General features: G+C 38.4%; 1 protein-coding gene and 1 long non-coding RNA gene across 5 annotated transcripts in view; both read left to right on the top strand.

Annotated features, from left to right (window-relative positions):
• Window positions 1–18214, top strand: part of CNOT4 (CCR4-NOT transcription complex subunit 4) — a 67963-nt gene that overhangs the window by 15156 nt on the left and 34593 nt on the right. For all 4 annotated transcript variants that reach the window (XM_052669478.1, XM_052669480.1, XM_052669477.1 and 1 more), the window contains exon 2: window positions 12560–12801. In XM_052669478.1, coding sequence (XP_052525438.1) covers window positions 12628–12801 — 174 coding nt within the window. In that variant the 5' untranslated portion in view covers window positions 12560–12627. The remainder of the gene's footprint in view (window positions 1–12559; window positions 12802–18214) is intronic.
• LOC128074063 (uncharacterized) lies at window positions 12809–16711 on the top strand. Its single transcript, XR_008202970.1, has 2 exons — window positions 12809–14764; window positions 16523–16711. It is a non-coding gene; the product is annotated as an uncharacterized LOC128074063 (long non-coding RNA).

Genomic DNA, 18214 nt, shown 5'->3' with positions numbered 1-18214 from the left:
CGATGATGTAGTTGACACGTGCATACATCTCCAGGTTTCAATAAACAGAGTGAAGGAAAGCAGTAAGAAAAGCCCCCAAAATTAAAGCTTCTCTTTATTCACCCTGACTTTTCATTGCCATATTAATGTTTTATAGATGGTCTGAACTGTTTCTTCCCATATGCATTATAGTATCAAATAAAACTCTTGATAACATCTGATTTATCTATCTGCGTGCAGAATATTGATTACAGGCCTTTTTTTTTTTTTTTTTTTTTTTTTTACTTTTGTGCCTAAGGAGAAAAAACTAACCTGACTTTCACATTCAAATTTTCTTGTTTAAAATGCAGATAAACTTTTCCTTCTGCTATGTGTTGTACACGTTATTTTATCCTCTCCATTACTGTATGCATCTGGGCTTTATGCAGATATATATTAAAAACTTGGAATGCATAGGCTGTTGCAGTGAGGTGGCTACAGCTCTTGTCAGGAAGCAGATGACCTTGGTGCTTTGTTGCTGAACATGGTCCTCCTCACCCCCCAGGTCTCAAGGAAAGATAGTTCTGTGACTATTTTGTTGATTAGAAAAATGGTTTTGAGAAATATCTTTTTAAAATCTGGAGTATGTCTTTGGTGTGGTGACTTTTCATTATTATGAAAGTGGAAGTTTTTATTGGAGGCAGCAAAAGCACTCCTCTGCTGTTGGAACATCAATGACTGTTTTTTGGTTGCCCTCTGAAGCACATAATTGCTATTCAGCACCTCGCAGATGAAGGCTAAACCACATGTAAAGTTGCTGTTATAGATTTGTAATCATGCACAAAAGTGACAGGGCATGATGACCCACTGTTGTATTTTCTAATTTCTGCATGCACGTATCCAGTGGAGTATTTGTTTAAAAGACTAAATTTCAGAGATTTCTCATCAAATGAAATTTAATACTTAACTGCTCTTGAAAAACAAATACAGCATGTCAGATTGCAGGTAGAGTTGGCTGCCCTGTGGTTTATAGGCATGGTAAGCATAAATGTAAAAAGCACCCATTTGTAACTGATTTTGGTTCATTGTCACTCAGCCTCCTGACACCAAGACCCTGGAAATTCTGAGCACTAAAACAACAGATTGAGAGGGTTATTTTTCTTTTTGAACGCCGCTGCTGAGCTTATTTGGGTTTATTTATGTATTAATATTTCAAATACCTTGATTAGTGGGTGTATGTTGCTGTATGTAATAAGCATGCCTGCCAGCCATTTTCTGTTTTTAAAATGGAATTTACAAATGGTCTTCCTTTACACTGGTAGTGTTGGTTGTATTTATGAAAAACAGTTTTAGGAGATGTGCAATGATGTTCTAGTTGCATCCAAAATTCAAACAACAGAAGCTTACTATGTGGAACATCTTAACGAAAAGCAAACATGTCAGGAAAATAGTCATAACCAGTTGAGCTCTGAAAACTGGAGTCAGCAATCTCAAACCTAAAATGGAGTTGTGGCAAGGGAAAAGGATGCTGCTTTAATGCTGACTGGATTCTGTTTAGTGGTCTTGTATGTGGAACTGGCCGCAGTGAATAGCTGTGCCTAGAGCAGCCTCTCTGTTTGGCCTGTGTAGCTAAAGGAATAATAAACAGCTGTTCCAACCAGGATTTTTCATTCTGCATCTCCTGGATTTAAGAATTATTTGTCATGTATGTGACAGACTGTATGGCTGCTTCCAATGTGAGGCCTGTTTTGGAGTATTTTGTGCATTCAGACTGCAGATCAGTGGTAATGACTTTCAGAGTAAAGCACCTGATAGTAGTTATTTATTTGGAGAAATCCCTGCAGATTTTTTTTTAAACTTTATTTCTTTATGACCCACCCCATTTTAATATGGCCTCAACTTCTCTAGTAAAAGTCCTTGGAGTTCTGCTCTCTGTTCTGTGACCAGCATTTTGAAAGAGAGATCTTCTAAAAGACTGATATTGGTTTGCCTTACTGCCCAGCAAACTAAGGTGTTGCTGTAACCTACTGTCTGGAATATACTTCAGCAGGGAGTTGGATGAGATGGTCTCCTGAGGTTCCTTCTTGCCCTTGTGATTCTATGATTAAAGTGTTCTGGGACTTGATAGTTTGAGAGTTCATTTGAATCTCTATTCTGACTTGTTTCTTTAACCTAGTGAGGTTTGTCATGCTTCTGGCATGAATTTGACCTGAAGTTTTTGGTTGTTATCACTTTGCTGGCCGTGCAGTCTGGTACTGAAACAGATCCCCGTAAACAAAGTTTTCTGGTTGTGCTGGAGTGGAGGAACTTGGAGCAGTATAAAGATGCAGTTTACGAAATTCCTTTCCTTGCCTGAGACATTATCTATGGCCCACAACACAAAAATCTGTTACTAGTGGCAGACAGCTATGTTTCTTCCTGTGCTTTTTCCCATGGGAGTGAATTGGAGCAGTGATCATTGAGTCAAGGGTTTTCAGAAGGCACTAGAGCCTTTCAGAGGAGGCATAACAGTATAGTAGGGTATGTTTGTTGGCAAGGAGGTTGGTTGGTTGGTCTGTTTGCTTGTTTGCTTTCCCCCTCTTCCTTGATCCTGGTATCTTTAATCACGTCAACTTTGGATTATGTAAACTGCCTATTACAAAGGCAAAGATCTCTGGAATCTTCTAGGGAAGACTACAAGGCAAACTTGTTCAGTTTTGTTTTTAGAAAGGTAAGAAATAGTTCATAGGTGTAGCCGGATTTTACTGAGCTCTGTTTATTTAGCTTTTGCAGAACATGTGTGAGTATGATCTTTTTCCATCCAGTGGGAGTCTTGTGTGATGTGTGATGTTAGCTACCAGATGAGAAACACAGACCCATCGGTTGGCTGTTCAGACTAGGCTTATGTAGCCTCTCTTGTTTGGAGATGTGAAGAGGGAAACAGCAATGCTTCTAATTCTTTGCAGAGCTCTGTGTATTGTGTTGCTGTTCTTTGATTCCAGAACTGACTTTGGTCACTCTGCAGATAATACTTATTTTCAAGAATGAAAAGTACAGAAGGGACATAATCTGTATGAAAAATGTCTGAAAAAGCCCTTCTAATCAGGCAGTGCAAGGCCATGAAATGTATAGACTGAGTTGTTTCTTTTTTCCTTTAAGCAATTTTCAGTTGTGGCTGCTGCTACAGATTATGCCTTGACTTGTGGTAGATAAGGAGGTATGAGGTGTTTGGGTGTGGTTATGGGAGATACTGCTCTGTCTAGAAGCAAAGCTTTGCTTGTAAATCTAATCACAGAATCTCAGGGGTTTGAAGGGAGCTCAAGAAATCATCTCATCCAACCCTCTGCTGAAGCATGTTCTTTACAGGAGGTCACACAGGTACACGTTTGGTTAGGTCTCAAGTATCTCCATAGAAGGAGACTCCACGACTTCTCTGGGCAACCTGTTCCAGTACTCCATCCCTTTTGCAATAAAGTCCTTCTATGTGTTTGTATGAAACTTCCTGTGTTCAAGTTTTAGGGCATTACTCCGTGCCCTATCATTATGCGCCACTGAGTAGAACCTGGCCTCAAAGTCATTGCGTCTGTCAAGTTGTAGTAATCACGAAAGTGAGTATAAAAAAACATTAGTCAGTTCTTATAGATAGGAAGTAATATCAAGATGTGGAAGGATTTTGGTTTACAAAACAATTTGAAGTCATTGATACGTATTACATGATCTTTGCTTCCTTTTGTGTTTCTGAAAGTGTGGAACTTTGTAATAAATCAAGCTGATACTGTGATCAAGAGCTGCTGTACTGGATCAGCATAGAATTCCCTAGTGTCGTGTTTTGCCATGGTTGGTGACTGGTAGCAAATGCTTTGTGAAAGAATACAAAATCAACGCAAACATGGTGTTGCTTCCTGGTAGCGGTTTAAAGTCTTTAATTCTCCAGCTCAGGGAACATGGAGAGCAGCAGCTTCCTTGGCAGTGTATTTTGTGATGTTAGAGCCACTCACTCAACACTGCTTCTTCCACCCGTGGCAGTTTGTGCGATTAGTTTTTAGCCTTCTAAATTCTGTCACCTGCAACTTTTGGCGTGGGTTTAACCAGACACCGTGTGGAATGTTGCCTTCATCTGTCAGTTTTAAATGTTTTTATTTCTGTTTAAAGCATGTATTTGCTTACTGCTTGATGACGTATGCATGTTCCATTTGTCTTCTCTTTGACTCTTATGTTGTCTCACTTGCTCTCAGCGCCCTTTTTTCCAGCACATCAGTTTTGTTCATCACGATGCACTTTGTAATTCTTGTTATCCTTCTCTATTTTATTTCCTCCCACATGTGGTAATAAAAGAGTTGTCCCAAGTATGGGGTGCAAGAATTCTGTCTGTTTCTACGTGTCCCACAGTCTGTGACATTCTTCAGAATTATTGGTGGAGTGTGACTTCTCTCCATGAATAGCTGGGTATTTCTCTTGTTCTGTCTGCCTCCTGACTGTCTGGCTCTGACTTGCGTGGCCATTGGATTTGATTACAGGCTAAACCTTGAGGGCTTCAGGCTTTGCATCACTTGCTCACAGCTGGAGAATCTGACCTGTTACTGCTTATGAGCAGATGCTTCTTTAGGTGCTTTATGTCTGACTGGAAGCCAAAGCGTACCTCTGATTCTGTAAACCTAGTGGGAGGAGATGCAACGATGTTCAAACTACTTATTTTATTGGAAATATCTCAGCACTTTTTTAACCAAGTGTGCGCTTTTTCTTTAATTAAAGGAGACAAAGTTCCTTCTAAGAAGTTTTTACAGGGATTTACTGCTCTTAAAATCCTTGTACGGCAGCTGTCTGTTAAACAGCATTGTATGAACTCATTGGCAGAAATTTTAAGTATGGGCTCCTGGGCTGATAGCTGCATTGCTCTCAGTCCTGTGTGTACTACTGAGCAGAGGCTCTACAAACAATTTCTCTTCTGAATTTATAGAGAAAAGCCTGGTCAAATTCTTAAGCAAAACACCATTAAAAACAGCCTAGAACTTGTTCTTTTGCTTAATGTTTGTCAGGGCATTTACCTTTCACTCTATTTAAGTTTGATTTGAAATAATCTGATGAAGCATTAATGGTGTTTGGGTACAATAAATCTGCACTCCTCATCTGTCCTTACTAAAGCTTGTATTTAGAAAAGGTCTGAGATAAAATCTAGAGGTATTAAGGGAAAATGTTTTTGCCAATTTTTCAGGCTGTATGTATTTACACACTGAGGCTTTTATTTGTTCTCTAATAAACGGAGGCAAGAAATCCCAGTTGTAGACAACTATTTAATACAAACAAGATTTTTGTAATATACAGTGGCTGCAAATTGCAGTTCACATGCTGACGTTACAGGTTTCTAGATCTTACTGTCTTTCCAAGTTGTGAGTTTTCCTTGAAAAATGGAAATACTATTTGGTTAACTTTGCCTTGGTGCTTCTAAAGAGGGGAAAAAAGCAGCTTTGTTCTTGCTATACTAAGTAAGGAACAATTTGAACCGTGAGATTCTTTTGATTCTCTCTTGTTCTTCCCTATTCCAGTCAAGAAATGTCTAGACAAAGTGTAATGGCTGAGTTCCACATCAAACCTATGTGTGGAAATTCATGTTGCCATTTGTTGCAGTTGGTTGCATTATATGTCTGGTGTTTACAAGGGAGGTAGACCACAGCATAGTCAGAAAATGTCACGTTCAAGTGGAGAGCTCACTACTAAGTTGCCTGATAAAAGAGGATGAGAGTTGGAAGCTGTTTATCATGGTTTGACCAACTGTAACCAGAGTCATTAAAAAGCAAAATGCTCAATTCAACAATGGAAATATTCAAATAAAATTGTATGAAAATGCTGGTGAAAGTAAACCACAAGCACATGATAAACCCTTGTTGTTTAGCAGTTCTCTGTGTACTGTCTCCTACGAAAAGGAATGGCAGAGTAGCTGCACAATTGCTTCTTCACATTATCTATGGGTCTAGAAATATAGTGGTTTAATGCTGCAAAATTTAACTTTTAGCATTTCTGTTCCTTTTCTAACCTTTTCAGGAATGTGTTTCAGGTGATTAGCAGTCTCCTCTTGATTATCACTTCTCCCTTGTTCTCTTGCTGTCTTTATATGAAGCCAATGAGTAGTTAATAGCTGCCTGTGAAGGGTTCCTTTTGTAGGCTAAGAAAAGTACATACAATTCTGCCTTGAAAGGAGTGAGGGGAAAGCATGGCTCCTACTTGCTTTGTCGGGGAGCAGTCTCAGCTCTGGAGGTGAGCTCTCTCTGCAGTTCTCTCCATTATTTTCCTTTCTATTTGTCTGTAAGAGTTTTTTTTATATATTCCTTTTGAGATCTGTTGGAACTTTCAGAAGTGAGGCACTTGCCGATACCAAATGGTATAATTCGTACTATATTTTATCACAGTTCTCATTTAACATCCTGTGCGGGCTCCATAGCATCCAACAGGGCACCTTGAATTGTCAGGAATAAAGCCATGTCCTGGAGAATCAGAAGGTGATTTATTATTATTTTTAAATAAAGCACCTTCATCATTCTAGGATGAATTGAAGAACAAAAATTGCCTTTTCTAGGTTTTTCACAAATAAAGAAAGATTAGACTTAACCAAGTATTAGAACTGAGGGCAGGTGTTGATGTAGATGCTCTGCAGTTTGTGAGCAGGAATCCGACAAGTAAAGAACAACTTTGCTACTTACTTGCGTAAGGAGGCATGTTCAGCGTGGTGCTCCGTGCGGCTGTTGGTTTGTCAGGCCTACCGAGCACTGCATACCAGTCTGCTGGTCTCTGGCATCAGCTGTCATTGAGTTTCAGGATGGAGTTGTGAGTGCTGGGGAGTGTATGGGTTTTGACGGAGTTTTTATTCTTCTGAGCTCTGTGCTTTGCATTATTCCTTGAGATCAGCAGAACTCAAGCTGGAATTAGTGCTTCTCCACAACCTATAGGTGAGCTGCATAAGGCTTCGTCTGTGCGATTTTTTTTTTTTCCATCTAAACCTTGTTTTGGTGCTTCTCTTCCCTCCAAAGCAACTGAGGTACTTGGGCTTGTTTTTTTCAGGGGTTATGAAGAAACATATGCTATCTAATGCTATTGTTGCTAAGAAAACAATTAGGCCAGTCTTAAGTTCATGTTTGACACTCAAAGTAATTTGAAAGTGGCATAATAGTTCTATCACTGATAATACTGAAAGACCAAGTTATCCTTTTGTTCTGTCTTGATCATGTTGAACAACTGTGGGAGCTGAAGCCAAGAACAAGTTATGCCTTAAGTTGAGAAGCTGGGGAAAGCTGAAGATGCTGCAGCAATCCTGTTCATGCTGCACCACGCAAGTAAAAGTTTGCTTAATGTAAAATCTGAGCTGTCCTTTGGTGCAAGCTTAAATAACACATACATTTCTTTCTGAGCATCCTGCACTGATAGTGCTCTGTGCTGGTGTGTATTTAGTGTGTGCCTCTTGTTCTTCAGACGTTCTTTGAGATCATACCAGCTGTAATATTAGGCCTATGTGAACAAATGCAGCTGAAAGCAGCAGGTCAGTAATAAGTCTGGTAAATTATCCAGATGCTAAGTTGGCAGCAGAATGTTGCAAACTGTTATTTTCAAACAGTTTTGCAGCCTCAACTGGTGTGATTTCTGTGTGAGAGTATTTCTGGGTAATCTCACTGAAGGCTGTAGAGCTTGTCAGATGTGAGGTTTTTTTTATAATTGGACCTGGGAATGCTGGCTGTTATTATTAGGTGTGCAGTTTAATACAGGCTAGCACAAGGTGTTTTCACTACAGAATGGCATGTTCTTACCTTTCTGAAGAATAGTGGAGAAGAACACTGAAAAACTAATAGGAACTCCAGTAGGTGGAAAGCTGAAGTAAACTCTAGAGGTTTCTCTTTTCCTATATGAAGACATCCTATCTAAATAAAGTCTTTTTAATGGCTGTACCAAGTTTTCTTAAAAGTACAGTCAGGCCATGTGATTTTAATTTACCAGTTCAATGATCTGTTCCTTTTTTTGGAGGAACCGGTTCTCTTAAGGTTGAAGAACTTTTTTTTTTTTTTTTTTTTTTTTTTTTTTTCAGGACAAGAATTTGAGGATATGCTGTATCAGTTTAGAAATCATGTGGTGATAGCAGCTACTGTAACATCATTACTTCTGGATAATGTAATAGGTTTCATAGATTCATGGTTCAGGGGGGGTTGTAACATCCAATGGAGCTTTCAGCTGTTCCAGCCAGCATCCCCAAAGTTACTCAATACATAAGTGAAGCCTCTTTGTCTAGAATTTTTTTTTTAATCTTCAGAGGTAAAAGTGTTAGAAAAAATAAAGATTGGGAAGTTCTGTGGAGCATATGAAATCTGGTCTGGGAAGGTACAGCTGCTGTCACTGCGCCTCTGTGCCTTGCTGCAGGGAGAGTGAGCGGCTGCAGTCCATTGGCAAGTTACGGTAACACTGAGCACTTGGTCTGCCAGGATACTATGCCCTGGTGTTGAATATTCTTCATTATGTTAGTGACTACAATTAAATGCTGTCATATCACAAATTGCTGCGTGTACATACATACATTAACAAAGCTTTTAATCACTAAACCTTCTGTCTTCTACAAAATGCTTTGTTTTGCCAAAGTACTGTTTTGACTGCTTAATAATGTTTCTGTATTGGAATGTGAATCTCTTACAGTGAAATCAATAATTTAGACCTCATATACAGGAAATTATTATTAGGTGTATTAGGGCTTGCAAACAATATTCCACTTTTTAATGCTAGTGATCCTTTACAACCATACAAGGGTGACAGAAATAAGTAGGTATGCACTTGTTCTCCCTATAGGCTAGGGAGAACACAGTATTAAGGAAAACTTGGGCTGTTGGCAAGCATGTAGGTACCCCCATTGTGGTTTCTGCATGATTGAGCAAGTTGACCTGTTTCAGTCTGCTTTCTGTCAATGACTATTAGCAGATGGTCTGAGGAAGATGTGTAAGGAATGAGAGTAGTTTTTTTTTTTTTTTTTTTTCCTAAAAATTGCTCAAGTAATGAGAGAGTTAGGGAACTCAGTTCCAAATTTTTCATGTTTCACAACAGCTAATAGATGTCTTATCCCTGCTACCTCACCAACTAAATATTTCTATTTTCTGATTATTACCTATTGGCAAGTTAACTCTATTTACAAGATGCTGCTGGACATTGTCCACTTTTGCTCCTTCCTCTGTGAATGTTTTTACACAGGCTTCTTTAAACAGGATGTGGAGCTGCTGGAGTGCTGTTTGATGGTATTGTCAGTGCTATGGAAAGTGTACAGACAAATTCTAGCTACTGTTATTTTTTGTGTGTGCATGCACATACATGTACACAGTGTTCCTTTTTTCCTCTTGAGATGCTGTTGAATTAATCTTTGGGAACTTAATCCCCAAAACCACATACTCTGGATTGAATATTGCATGTAGTACTACCTTTTGAGGTTTGCTGTCACTGCATTACTTTTCCTGTGAGGTGAATCTTCAAAGTGAATTTTCTGGAATAGCCTTAGAGCTGTCCAGTTATGTTTCTTGGTAGCTCTGTATGAATGCTGCTGTTCTGGCTTTGAAAAATGAGCGTCACTCTGCAGAATCGGGCCACAGTTCCTGGTATATCAACCTCCCCTCCACCCCCCAAAATGGAGACAATTCATTGGAGAGAATCTTTAGATTGGATGATTGAATGATGTTTTCCCAAGCAAATAAATATTGCTTTTCACTTAGTTTCTTGAAACATTGTGCAGCTGCTCTTCACTCCTTGTTGTTAAATAACAAGCCATTTACTGTCTGAAGCAAACTATTGGCATTATTGCTAGCAGATGCTGAACTCTGAGTGTTAACTTAAACAGCTCATAAATGTTAATCATATTGCAGTTTTGTAAGAGCTTGTCTGCATATCCCAGAGGCACTGGCTAATATGTCATGATTTTTTTGATAATTGATGTGATAACGTGAATTGATAACATTTCCTAGCTGAGATTCCAGAAATGACTTCATAATTCAGTAGGTTTATTTTGGTGACCTGGAAGTTCTTCTGAGAGAAGTGCAGAGCTGCCCTTCTACACATACAGCTTCATGGTGCTAGCATAGCTTTACTTACACATGTTTCAGTAGGCTTGAAGTTGCTGCATGTACAGTGGAGTGGGTACAGCGTTGATCAGAATATGCTGTTTACTTACTGACCTATCACTTGGCAATCTGTAGAAAGTTAAATCCAGATAAAAACTGAAAGAATTATCTGCAGCTTATTGCATTCTTCAGTTTTTAAAGTCACTTTCAAATTATAATGCTTTTTCTGCCACACAAATGTAAAAAGTTTGTTATAGCAAACTTAACTTGCGTACAGGGAATGTGGAAAGTGTAAGAGTTGCTGCAGAAATGTGTGTTATCTGTGTAACAAGCCACTAAATAGTGTGCTATGGCTGTGAGGATTATTAAAAGGCCAGTGTGAATGGGTTTTATAAACAAGACAAAGCTCCCAGGCAAACTAAGCCTCCTTCCAAGCCAGATTCTGTTCTAAAACACTGGTAAGGTCCCACACTGTGGTTTTGAGGTGGTCAAAAGGATTGTAATATACTACTAATTAAATCACACATAATTAAGTAAAAGCTGCCATGTTATTGTAGGAGTTTAACTTCTTTGATTTTAATCCTTGTGAAGGTCAGAAAGAGGGCAGTGCTGTTGCTAGTGCATGGCATGTAGAGAAATCAGACTTAGTGCGTCTAATATACATTCTCCTTTTCCTTTTATTTGAGCATTTAATGAAACTTGGTTTTTTTGTTTTACTAAGGACAATGCTGTGTGTTTACTAGAGTTGTTTTGTACCTTGAGGCTATACTGAGACTATGGAAATAGTCTAAATTGCAGTTATTGTAGGATGCTGGTGTCAGCTGATGAACACAGAAACCTGACTGTGATGCAACCATTCTGTGCAAAGCTATATACTGTTTTTTCTCCTGCTGCATGTTTAGTTTGTACTTTGATTGCATATGTCTGTACTGTTCTCCTTCAGGCGTTGAGCTTCTTCCGTGAGGAATCGTAGTTTAGAGTCAGAAAATGATAAACAGAACTGGGTTTTGTGGCTGTTTATAATATAATCATATTATATATATATTATATTATAAATATGTAAGTCTGTGACTGCCACATACAGAAATCTGTATGGAAGGAATTGATCTCAAAACTCATTTCTGAGGTTAAGATTAAATGTCATTCTTCAAGTAGATGGACATAAGAATTTGTCACTGGATTTCTCCTAAAAGCCTGGGGAAGGATTGAATTGTACATGATCTGTTATTTCTTTGGATAAAAACGAAATGGAAAACTGTCTGGGAGGGTAGAGGAGACTTCATATATTGTGCATCCTTAATTTATAATTGTATTTGCCTGATAGCATGCTGTCAGAGATAATGTGGTCGTCCAGGTATCAATTCTGGTTGGATGTCTTTCAATTCTTTGGGTGAAGGAGACTGTAGGTGTGACATATCAGTCACTGTCTGGGGGGGGCTTTAGGTGTGTGGGTTTTTTTTGTTTTCCTCCAAAAGATCCACATTAAAATTCTCTTTCTTTAATTGTCTTTCTATATGTGTATGTTTCCTGCAGCAGGTAAAGGTAGCTTGCAGAGACTAAATACTGCTTCAGGTATCCATGGTCATTGTTCTCTGGAGAGAGGAGAACAACCGACAAAATAATTGAATATCCCAGTTAGGACTGTGTCCTTTTTGAGTATGACAGTATTTTTTCTTGTTCTGTGTTCTTAAGACAGAATGGAGGCATAATCAAATGACTGAGATCAGGAAATAATTAAGAAAGTAGCAGCATGAATTTTGTTTCTTGTTCAGAGTGCAGATCCAGAAAAGCTGTATTGTCTGCTCTCTTAGCTGAAACCCGGGTGTTTTTCTTTTTTTGTTCCAGGCACATAGAACATATTTCAACTTCAGTGCGAATTAAATGCTGATGAAAAGCATAGATGACTTGATCAGTGTTGTCTGATACGTGTAGAAAGTTTCTTATCTGACAAACGTTGGCTAATACTTCTTTAAAAGTAGTCCCAAGGTTTGGTTGGTCTCTGTACAAAAAAATAGAAAGGGGGTGGGCAAAGAAACGAGTCGCTCTGTGTAAGAAGCTTTTCGTTGTTTCTGTTCAATAATTCTGTAACCCTACTGAAAAGTTTGAATGGATGACCTAAATGTAGTTCCAAATCCCTGGGAAAAGGAATAAATTGGTCTTGAACATGAAGCCCTGAGTAGAATTTGTAGAAGATTTCAAGCAAGCACTCAGTAAAAGGAGCTGGAAGAACTTGACAGTAGTGTATATCATACATTCTGAGCATTTCTTTGCAGCTGTACAGCTTGAAATCCAAATAGGCTAGTAAATTGTCAAAGAAGTGCTTGCATATCCAAGTAGGGAGAAACATCATCAATAGCATCTTTCACATTACCTGCGTGACTCATAAGTAGGAAGACAGACTCAAACTCTGGTTATTAACCAGTAGCTTGTGTGTTTGCAGATAATTTGTGTGGGGAGAAGGAAAGTGATGAAGAAGTAAAATATAAAATGAGACTATAGAAAGGTTGCGACAAGTACCAATTACTTTCTTTTGTTGTTTTTTTTTCTTGCAGCCCCTCAAGTGCTGACCTTCTTTGTCTATTAAGTTATTATAAACTTTTGCTGCTCTGCGAACACAAAGATGTCTCGCAGCCCTGATGCTAAGGAAGACCCTGTGGAATGCCCCCTTTGCATGGAGCCTCTGGAGATTGATGACATCAACTTCTTTCCTTGCACCTGTGGCTACCAAATCTGTCGATTCTGTTGGCATCGTATCCGCACTGATGAGAATGGACTTTGTCCTGCTTGCAGAAAGGTAAATATCCTGGATCAGCGGCTTGTCTTGCTCATAGCACAAGGCTTTTGCCTTGTGATGATACCAAAGACATCCTTTTCCTTCTGGGAAACATTCTTCTAGTAGTGGCATAACTCGAAGGTGAGGTGTTGGATCTTTGAGATTTTGTCCGCATGTATCAAATCTGTTGTGCAGCTGCTAGTCTTGATTTGTTAAATTCGGAACTGGATTAGTAGGGGAAGCTGTGGATCAGAACCAAGGCATGCTGATGCTGAGGGAACTGCAAAAATAAATAAATAAATAAATAAATCCTGTGATTTGGAGTGCTCATGTGTTGCCAGAGTTTCTGTCAGTAAAGACAGCGAGGATTCCAGCAGTAGGGATTTTCTGAGAGCCAAGGTTCAGCTGAAGTAGCAGAACTGTCTGAGGCAAGCTTATAAAAAGCACCTGCTCTGTTTTGTTTGTGGCACTGGAGCTCTTAATCTATTTTTTCTGGACACTAAACATGTAAAACCTTTGGAAAATATATCCAACGGTATTAAATTTTATAGCTTTTCAAAATCCAGGCTAAGTCTATTTGCCCAGTATTCTGATCCTGTTGCCAAATGCTTAAAGGTAGTATTTTGAGAGTCTCACCTTTTTTTTCCTATCTCTTAACTGAAGTGGCTATTATTGTGGTTGGCCGCAACTATAAACTTCAGCTTCATTAAGTTGCCCACTTTCTCCTTTGAACTATTTTCCTCCTTCTCACAGTGTTTTGTATAACCTTATTGCTTCCTTATCATCAATGTTTACTATAAAATTATTTCTCAGTATCTTATCTTTAATTCTAATTATATCCCTTGATTGTAACTTTCTTACCTGGCCTTCCTCTTTTTTGTAACTGCAGCTATGTGTACCCGCTTTTTCTTCTGCTATTTAATTGTGTTCCTACCCTCAGTTTATGCCTTTGGCTTCCTGTCTCACATTACAGCTCCCTTCTCAGACCCTGAATAATCTTACCTGAGTTCACTATCTTGATTCACTGCCACAGCTTTATATAAACACTTCCAATCATATTTTCTTGCTGCTCTTTTGGGCTTTGGCTGTGCTAGAGCTCTCCCTGCTAGCCTGTCTTCTGATGCTTCTGCAAGCTCCAAGGCTATTGCAGAGTAACATTGCTAACATATTGCAACAAGTTTGTGCAGTATTTGTTCTGTGGATTCTACAAGGAAGGTCTGCCTGTCATTGGCAAGATTGGTTTCCACATGTGTGTCATCTACAACAGGCACTGTGCTGTGTAGTACTTCTCATAGTACAAGCAAATCTCTACTCTACAAACACAAGATCTCATCGTACAAATGACATTTTTTTGGAGTTTCCTCATCTGTATAAGTTGCTTCATGTATTTGGATATGTTATACTGCTTTTTTGCCAACAACTGTTTGATTTGTCTCTGATCATTCATCATTGGAAGTCTGGGGATTATATCTGAGAAATCGCACAATCAGCATGCTGCTTAGTGTCTCTGGGATTCTTTGAAATATGGATATTGCCAAGGCTGAACTTTCTCATGTGGAATAATCTGCCTTATGATTGGTTATGCAAATATCGTACTGGATTGGAATACAATTTGCTTGGAAAAAGGAGAGGTTCTGGAAGAAAAGCTAAAATGAACTCTGCAGTCAGAAGGAATGAAGCACATCATTCCAAGAGAGGAAGGAGACTTCTTTTACAATGGATGTGGATTATATTCTTGATGTTTTCTTCATCTGTGGACTGCAAGACGCTCTTAAGGAGTTTTCAGCTGTTTCATTGGATTGTTGGATTGTAAAAGCATAGAGGATGCTGAAGTACACACCTTTTTGTGGTACAGTTGGACATTGTGGTTCAGAGACCCTGTTGAAATGCTTGGAATAAACTGTTTGGAGCTATACAGTTGATGGCAGCAGCAAAGAAGTTTGAAGAAACCACCTTGTGAAGCATACTGAACCTTCTGCAGCAGGTGTGTGTTTTTGCATGCAGTATGTTTATGTATTTCCCATATGTGTATAGTTAGGTTCCTGGGGTAAAGATCTAAGCAGTTTTCTACTCTGTGACAACTGTGCTGTGCATTGGCTACAATCGCTTAATGCTGAAGTGAAGAAAATGGTGAAGCAGTAAAATTTTTGCAGATGGTTTCATTGTAGGGAAGTTACAGTAAGTACTGTGCTCTCAACAGTGATCCCTGGTTAATAATGCACATGCCAGTGCAGGATTCCTACTGCAAAATGGAATTGCGAAAATACATATGTTAAAGCAAGGCCTCATATGTTAAAGCATACAAATGTCATGCACAGTTAATTAATAGGAAAACTGCTTTCTCTTGATGCCACAGGTGTGTAGTGGCAGTTAATGTTCTCCAGCTGTTTATCTGTCAGTCTGTGGAGAGTAACAGTGAAATTCCCTAGTTAAGGATTTTGTATGAAAGGTTTGGGAAGATCTTGAAATAAGTCTGTGATAAACTCTATTGACTCTGCTCTTAGAGTGGTGACTGTGCCACATCTTTGAAAGGCCTGGACTGCATATTGCATATATATTATTTTCCTAGGTTTCTCTAACTAGCTTCTAACCAAAAAGATGTTAGCTTGCATTACTTTCCACCAAGGAGAAGATACCTCTACATACTTGAATTGTTAGGTAGCTTAACATACACGTGCACAGAAAATGTTCATGTGTTTGCAGCCAGTTGAGACAGTATGTATTAAGTTTTTTCCTGTTATTAATGGTGGTAGATGTGCATTTGCTTGGCTTGTGAGAATAAGAAAGTATGACTTAAACTTGAGTACTATCTTAATGTTTGTTAGTTTTAACACAGCAAAGGCATTGCAAACATTAATGGCTTTTGAAATAAACTTACAAATTATTTCTGCATAATTCATTAACTATAAATTCTTCCTTTAGAGGGGGGAGAAAAAAAAAAAAAAGAAAAACAGAACTGACCTGTTCTTAATGCTATTCAGGATTGTAGGTCTAGTCAATTGTAAGATGCTAAGCAAGCATTTTCATTTTTTTCCAGTCAATTGGTTTCTTAACTGTGAGAGAAACAGGCACTAACTGATCAGATTAAAATAAAAATATGCTGTACTTTACAAGTCAGCAAACTCACTGGTTTCAGTTGTAGCACCAGTGATTTTTTTCTTTGATTTTTTTTTTTTTTTTTCCTTAAAATTCAGTGGCCTAAGTATTCTTCTTTGTATGAATGTCTGTAATTTTTAGTGACTTATGTTCTTTGATAGTGCGTAGCACAGAAACCTTTAGTGTCAGCTATTACAATTTTTAATTGTCACTAAAGAATTAAAAAAACCAAAAACCCCACAAACAATCAAAAAGCATGACTTTTTCACTTTTCTTAATTGCTTTGCACTTCCACCAAAAAGTATAATTTGATATGCTGCTATTCTTGTATCTTGCTATGTCAGGGAACTGGAGAACAAACCTTATTCCTCCTGGTGCATTGTATTGAAGGTGGAGATTAATATTAAGCTTACACACTTATGTGTAAAACATTATAGTTTGGTCATGGTCTTGTCTTTTTTGTATTCTTGCCTCTGTAAAAGCACCACAATCTGCAAACATCCTTTCTTCTTATGCTGCTAGTTCCATAACTGAATAGTTCAGTACAATCATTGATATTTAGAAATTCTACTTCTTGTTTGATGTAACTAGTATGATGCATACAATACATAAATCTTATTGACTTTCTCTGTATTTTTCATTTCAGAACCTGATTCCTAGCAAGGCAGCAACTGGGAAATATTGGTACATCCGTTGTGTGGAAGGAATGTGACCCATCTGGGAAATGACAGACTCAAAAGGCTTTATAAATACCAGCTCAGCTTTCAACAAATGGCAAAATTTGGGGGGAAAAAAGTCTGAAAGAAAAAAAAAAAAAAAAAAAAAAAAAGACAAACTTAGTGAGGAAGACTAAGAATTCATCAAGGGCCATCTCTGCTAAAAGAAATGAGACTTCAGAAGAGACATTTGAACTTTTGAAGTTCTTATAGGACTACCAGCAACTTGTAGATAGTATAAACAGTTGAGTCATTATCCATCTTGGCAGATCTTGTCCAGATCATTTTGCTGAAGAGCTTTTGTCTAACTCAAGAGAAGGATGTCAAATTTAGGTAGTAAATCAGTGATGTTGGCAAATCTTAATGTCCTGTATCTGAAGGTATATGAATGCTGGTAACACTTGATGTAGCTACTTTGTTTGGATCTCAAATTCTCGACCATCTAAGGAATTGGTGATAGTAAGTTAAACAGCTACCATCTCAGCCATTAAGAACATCTAGCCTCTTGTCTTATGCCATGCAAAACAGAAATAGATTTGTACTTGACTTAGGTTGGTTTGTTTTTTGTTAGGCATATCTAGTAACATAGCCACTTCTACTGGCTGAGAGCTTGTAGGGACCTATGGTCCTCCTTTGGTTTAGTAGAGTTGGGTAGAGTAGAAGACAGGTGAAATGATATTGTGAGATTACCCCCACAGTCAGTTCACTTTGCTTGGCTTTCAGAGCCGTTTCCCATCGGCATTTACAGTTTATATTCTGTCTGTAATTGAAATGTCCCCTGAGTTCATGAACTTCACTCTTAGAAGCAGTCGCTCTGAAGATGAAATCATTTATTTTCCTGTTTGTAGACTGAGTTTATGCCATTACTTAAAGTTGCAGAATTGTTGGGACTTAAAATTTTTAGAATTATCTTCTCAACTGCTGGTGGTGCTATGCTTGCTTGTCCTTAAATGCATAAAATTACTCAACTCTCATCATTCTGCACATTTTATGTCATCTATCGCTTAGAATTGTGTTTCTGATTCACTCTTGAGTCAAGAGGTACATAGACTCATTTACTGGTCCTGCAAGTCAAGATGTCCAATTGTTTGTGTTCCTTAGAGACGTTAAATGTCACAGAAGTGATAAGGATGCATATGAAACATTTCGTGTACAATACATCGCTGCACTGTCTAGTGAGAACTTTTAATCATCTGTTGCTCAAACAGGTTATCTGTGGTGGCAAACTACTTTTACTGTAAATGAGTGAAATTCTTATTCTGGTGATTCCGTTCTCCTGCTGAGAAGACACTTCTACTCTCTGATTTTGGAGTCACTGCTGTTCAGTTGCATGTCTCCAGCAGTTTGCATGCTCTCCCGTACAAATACAAAGCACTATTTTTATTATGGACAGATGCTGTCCTCAGGCATATGCTTGAGACATGCAGGAGGTTTGCAGACCTGTGAGGACTTCCAGTAACAATTTGCTGTACAGAGAAGGGATGTACTGTCTTCATGCTTCTTGTTTGAAGATACGTTTGTAATACCACTATCTCTGGCAAGAAAGTAGTCAGTGAACTCTGGCACTATTTGTTGTATTTTTTGGGGGGGTCTTTTGGGGGGTCTTACAGAAGCTACTGAAG

Source organism: Tympanuchus pallidicinctus, unplaced genomic scaffold (genome assembly GCF_026119805.1).
Source record: "Tympanuchus pallidicinctus isolate F22 unplaced genomic scaffold, pur_lepc_1.0 scaffold8, whole genome shotgun sequence".
Classification (NCBI taxonomy): Eukaryota; Metazoa; Chordata; class Aves; order Galliformes; family Phasianidae; genus Tympanuchus; species Tympanuchus pallidicinctus.
Note: the sequence above shows the minus strand (reverse complement) of the source record. Positions and strands in the feature narration are given on the sequence as shown.